We start from the raw sequence: 6,108 nt of genomic DNA, 5'->3' as shown, positions 1-6,108 counted from the left end.
GTCTTCATGAAAGAAAAGGTGAGTGGAGATGCCGGGGATTGAACCCGGGACCTCATACATGCGAAGCATGCGCTCTACCACTGAGCTACATCCCCCTCTGTTGTAGTCATGCTGAAATCGCGACTATAGTTATAAAATGTGCGATAACCTACTGATATTATATGTGTATTCGGTTTACCTCAGTAAGTTTTGAGGTATTCTTTTATGTTTTTGTTTCAGCTCGGTTTACCGAAAAATGTTGAGCAACTGGTTCAGGTGTGTCTAATTAGACCTGAAAGTAAACTTTGCAGGAAGAATTTCCTGAGGTAAGATTGTGCTCCTCTGATTTGGCCTATAGTAAACAGAATTCATTATATTAATTTAATACTAAAACAATATTCCCAGGACTGTGGGTCTGTGATTGTACTTTAGCAGTAAACCATACATTGTCTTATTTTACACAGTTAGCAAATGTGACCCTGGAACACAAACCTTAAGTTTTTAAGTCTTACTTAGCACAGGTACATTTGTAACAATTTCTTACTGTAAATATGTCAAAACTTCATTATTGATTAGTAATATGCATTGCTAAGAACTTAATTTGGACAGCTTTAAAGGCGATTTTCTCAATGTTTTGATTTTTTTTCCTGCAAATTTCAAATAGTTGTATCTCGGCCAAATATCGTCCAATTCTAACAAACCATACATCAGTGGAAATCTTATTTATTCAGCTTTCTGGAATTTTCATATTTTTTAAAAAAAATCACTGGTTTTGTGGTCCACTTTATTATCATCATAATCTTGCCTCAAGCCATGAACCCCTGTTTAAAATTACCAACCATGATAAGAGATGTGGCTCATGGTTCACAGCCTCAAAATGGTTGGTGGTATCAGAGCAAATGTTATTTTCAGGTCACAATTTTCTTTAAACAAAATATTATTTCTCATGATTCGATCTGCTCTGCACGTGTTATTGATGGGTTTTGTCAGATTCGCACATCAGTGGTTACAGTGAGGTCATATTAAAACACTCAACAATCACTTTATCGACATTAAAACATATTTTAATGGAAAAATATTTACATCTCACCAAAAGTTAACAAGTTTCACAATATATTTTCAAACAGTCAGCATTTGCAAAAAAAAGAAAACAACAGGAAGTGGATAACACTAACAACTTATAGAAAATGGTGTGGAACGGTTTTACTGGCTTTTAAAGTTAACCCTATAAAGCCTACTGTTTCATATTTTGATACACAATCTAAATTATGAGCTTGAACAAAATTAAGCTGATATGAGACCCTGGACTACAAATCCAGTCAGAAGGGTCAATTTTATGAAATTGAGATTTATACATCATCTGAACGCTGAATAAATAAGCTTTCCATTGATGTGCGGTTTGGTTTGTTAGGATAGCACAATTTTTGGTCAAGATATAACTATTTGGAAATGTGAGTGTGCAAAAAAAAAATTAAATATTAAGAAAATCGCCTTTAAAGTTGTCCAAATGAAGTTCTTAGCAATGCAAGTTTTGAAATAAGTTTTGATATATTTACAGTAGGAATGATCTTTACTTACTATCCTTTTGGCATAAAAGAAAATGTGATCTTTTTGACCCATACAAATGTATTGTTATATATATATAAATATATATGCCTTCTGATTAAAAGTTTATAGTTTTTATATAGTTTTTAGCAAGTAAAAGTTCTTTATTTTAAATACACCCTCTTAACAAGTCTATTTACTGTGAAATCTTTACTGATTTTTATAAAGTAAACGTAAGAATAGTAATATTTCAAGATGAACACTTAGATGTTTACTTGTTTATCCATATATCTTATTTTTGTTTTTGTTTTTTTTTTTGTTTTTTTACATCAAATATCAAATATGATGCAACAAGCTTTTGAGGAATCATTATTATATTGCATTACTTTATATGTTTTGCCTCCCAAAATACAAAACTATCATAAAACTAAGCATTTAAATGCATTTACTATGACATACTATTGGAAAATTTAGCATAACAACTGATATCCATAACCATGTTATGTAAGTAGTCTTATATACGGTTATAAAAATGTCATTGATTTGCATTACAAGCTGTACTTTCTTCCATATAAATATCAGCTATAAATGTCTGATGTATTAAATATAATACTCACAGCAAAATACACATATAAAAACCTTTTTAATTTTGTTTTAAATGTCTAAAGGTCTAAAAAAAAACTGCACATTTTTCTTACTATTATTTCATAGCTCAGGGCAGGCTTTACAGGGTGTCAACTGACTCATAATAAAAAAAACTGTGCCACCCACCGGGCCAAGCCACCTTATTTCCTGCGTATTAAATTCAAAAGCAATGTCTCTGTGCTTTTCATAAAGCAGTCAAGTCATTTTCATCATTTCCATCCTTGTTCTCCCCCGACCAAATTGCACTACCTGTGAACGGCTTCAGATCTACAAGCAACTCTACTTTCTCCTCATTTTTTACTTCTTCACTTTTCTTCTCCTCTCCCGCTGCTGCCTCCTCCTTCTCCTCCTCCTTTTGTTTCTCCTTCTCTTCTTTCTTCATCTGCATCTTTGCCCTCTCCCTCAGATCAACACTGGAATAGTCGTCTGAAGAATCGTCTCTGTCGTCGTCATTTTCCTGTTGCTCACCCTCCTCTGTGTAACTGTCATTCTGTTGGTCGTGACCTTCACCCTCCTCGTCCTCTTCCTCATTATTTCCTATGTTCTCCTCATCATCACGCGGTTGAGGCCAAATGTGGACGCCAAGTCTGTTTTCCACAACCCCGACTCCTTGTCTCAATCGATCCCGCAGGCCGCCAGGGGCGAAGACTATGCGCTGGATGGTGTACTGTCCATTTGTGTCCGCATTAAGCTTTTTATAAAAGTATACTAGGGCCAGAACAAGTATGATCCATAAGAAGAGGAGGGCAATGACAGTTGTGGTGTTGTCTGCATTATTCGGAGCTGACGCCATGACTAGAAAGAGTGCAAAGAGAAACACACATAAAATTCGAGTAGATCGTACATTTTTAAAAAATCCAAATGATACTTTTATTCAAATTATATTACTATACTTGAATTTGATTACAATATACAAGTAAACGCTACATTTCTAGACACAGTAAACTGTAAAAATGATGTTTTTGAAGTTGTAAATGCATCTATTCTGTGTTTTATACTTCACAATTTCACAATTAATGTGTTACTTGCACCTCTTTGTAATTATTTGTGAAATTTACTATCAAGTTTTAGCAAGTGAAATTCGTTTCTACACCAATTTTTTTTTTTCAGTGTACATCAAAACAGCAACACACAATGTCTTCATCTGTTATTTTTGTATCAAAACACTATTTTTAAAATATATTTTTAATTAACTTTTCATTTTTGTATTTTTCATTTAAGTTTTTGTTGTTTAAGTAATTTTGTTGTGTGCTATTGTCATTTTTTGGGTAACACTTTACAGTAAGGTTCATTAGTTAACATTAGTTAACTACATTAGTTAGCATGAACAACACTTCTACAGCATTTATTAATATTAGTTCATGTTAATTTCAGCATTTACCAATGCATTACTAAAATCACAAGTTGTGTTTGTTAACGTTAGTTAATGCATGGTGAACTAACATAATGAATGACTGCATTTTTATTAACTAACATTAACAAAGATGAATAAATTATGCAATAAATGTATTGTTCATTGTTTGTTCATGTTATATCTATATCTACATATTTTATTTTAAGTAACAATTTTTTTGTTTTAATTATGTTTTTAGTTTTATACTTTAATAACCCTGGTGTTTGAGCTTTAGCTGCAGTCTAAAAAAAGGTCCAAAACTGTCACTAAGGTGGTATCCATTTAAAATGTACTAATATACACTTACTTAGTACTTAAGCTACTAATATGTACGTTTAAAGTGCTAATACGTACTTTTAATGTACTGATATGCACCTTTAATCTACTTATATGTACCATTTAGGGGTAAATGAAGTATAAAAATGAACCTTTTAGCTTTTGCACCTTAGGTTACCGCCCCAGACAGGTTTGAACCTTTTTTTCTGAGACTGTGGGTATTCAGCAGCATGCAACATGTTTCATAGACTGTAATAAACTGTGGCTTTTTTGCCCACACAATCAGCAGCTCCCGCCATACAACGTTTGATATAGTAAAACCTCTGAAGTGCAGTAGCACGGAAGTAAGCATGCTTGCATTACTTTTGAAAAATTGGCAGGAAATCACTTTGGCTTTCACATCATTGCTGTGCAAAAGAAAATCTTAATGCACTCCTCGGTGACACCTTTATACACCCTAACACTGGCTATTAATATCTAAATAAATGAGTTTCAAACCACTTAACAGCACTTACCAGCAATTCACAAGTTTTGCTAATGCAGCTGTGCATCATGCGCTCAAAAGCGGCCCCAATGGATCACAGCAATTTTCTCGCACAGGCAAATGTGTCTTACTGCTATGTTCGTGTGCCAGATTGGATCAAATGACAAATACCCAAAGTAGGGAAAATTAAGAAATTGATTGTTGTGTTTGAAACAACCTACATTGCATGTTTCCTCAAACCAAAGCATGTTATGCTTCTAAAATGCTGCCTATTTACAACAGAGCATGCAAAAATAGTGAAAACGTTAATATTAAACAACAGACTCTTAGAGATGGTCATTTCTAACCATGTCTATATATAGAGTTTAAAAATACATTTACAAATATAAAAAGCTGTACATAAATCATACGTAGCGCATGCCAATAGAAATCATAAATATAAAACACTTTAAAAATCTAGTATAAATAACTCACCTTTATTGAACTGCCCTTAAACCCATAGCCCACGACAGCATAAAATGGAAAATTCAAATCTGTCATGATCATATAGGCAGGAAAGAGGGGCGGAGAGAGAGAGAGAGAGAGAGAGAGGCCCCTTGCGATTAAAATGGTGTGGGTGGTGTCTATACAGTTCGATTGTGCTAAAAAACTTTGATTTTGATGTAAAATCTAAAATTCTAAACTTAATTATTGAATTAATTTACTCATTTTATGGTTATTCAAATTTAAAGCAGTTTAATGTGTAAATATAAAGAAATGTGCAAATGAATTCAAAAATACTGAACTTCACAATGACCTAGAAACTTATAAAAGACTAATATGCACATTTTTATAGTTAAAAACAAATATTTATGAAATATGCGCAAACGTATCTCGTATGTGGGGTCCGCACAGGAAGAGTTGAGTGGAACATAGTTTCCTTTGACAAGAGATTGTGCGATGAAGCACAAGCTGCTCTCAGACCACATCCTGTTGTAAATGTCGAGTTTAAAGATGCTATGAACCATAAATACAAGAATGCCTCACTACTTGTACAGTGGAGAGAAGCAATGCGCAATGTAACAGAATCCTTGACACAGCAATGTAACAAAATCCTCGATACAGTTATATGTGAGAAGTGTGTGAGAAGTCGAGATGCAGACAAAATCTGGTTCAAGAAAAAAAAAAAAAACTACTTAAAATATACAGATAATTTACTCATCCTCTTGTCATCCAAGATGTTCATGACTTTCTTTCCCAGTGTTGACAAGTCTGCGGATTTCCAGCAGAATTGAGCTACTTTAACACTGTTGCCATGGGTTGTGATATTTAGCCCTTGGATTTTATCAGGGGAATGCCACCAAAAACGTATATTTTACCCTGCAGAAAGTGATTTTTTAATGGGGACTCCCCTCAGAACGCCACTGAACTATTTTTGGGCTAGTAGCAATTGGGTAGCTACTTCCTCAGCTAATTCCTCAGTCGTAAAGAAATTATGTTTTTTGAGGAAAACATTCCAAAATGTTTTTGCATATAGTGGACTTTAATGGTGCCCGCAAATTTTGAACTTCCAAAATACAGTTTAAATGCAGCTTTAAAGGGCTCTAAATGATCCCAGCCAAGGAAGAAGGGTCTTATCTAGTTATTTTCTTAAAAAAATTACAATTTATATACTTTTTAACCTCAAACGCTCATCTTGTCTAGCTCTGCTATGCGCATGCGAACTCTGTGTAATCCGGGTCAATACAGTTAGGGTATGTCGAAAAACTCCCATCTCATTTTCTCCTCCAACTTCAAAATCACCCAA

General features: G+C 33.9%; 1 protein-coding gene and 1 non-coding gene across 2 annotated transcripts; both read right to left on the bottom strand.

The window, feature by feature from the left end:
- Nucleotides 1–23: 23 nt before the first annotated feature.
- Nucleotides 24–95, bottom strand: trnaa-cgc (transfer RNA alanine (anticodon CGC)). Its single transcript has one exon. It is a non-coding gene; the product is annotated as a tRNA-Ala (tRNA).
- Nucleotides 96–1,021: 926 nt separating this feature from the next.
- si:ch211-119e14.1 (cilia- and flagella-associated protein 251) lies at nucleotides 1,022–4,927 on the bottom strand. Its single transcript, XM_051116123.1, has 2 exons — nucleotides 4,797–4,927; nucleotides 1,022–2,964 (listed from the first exon to the last, which is right to left on the bottom strand). The coding sequence occupies exon 2, from the start codon at nucleotides 2,960–2,962 to the stop codon at nucleotides 2,354–2,356; it is 609 nt and encodes a 202-aa protein (XP_050972080.1). The 5' UTR covers nucleotides 2,963–2,964; nucleotides 4,797–4,927; the 3' UTR covers nucleotides 1,022–2,353.
- Nucleotides 4,928–6,108: the final 1,181 nt, after the last annotated feature.

The sequence above is a fragment of the Labeo rohita genome, chromosome 7 (assembly GCF_022985175.1).
Source record: "Labeo rohita strain BAU-BD-2019 chromosome 7, IGBB_LRoh.1.0, whole genome shotgun sequence".
NCBI lineage: Eukaryota > Metazoa > Chordata > Actinopteri > Cypriniformes > Cyprinidae > Labeo > Labeo rohita.
Note: the sequence above shows the minus strand (reverse complement) of the source record. Positions and strands in the feature narration are given on the sequence as shown.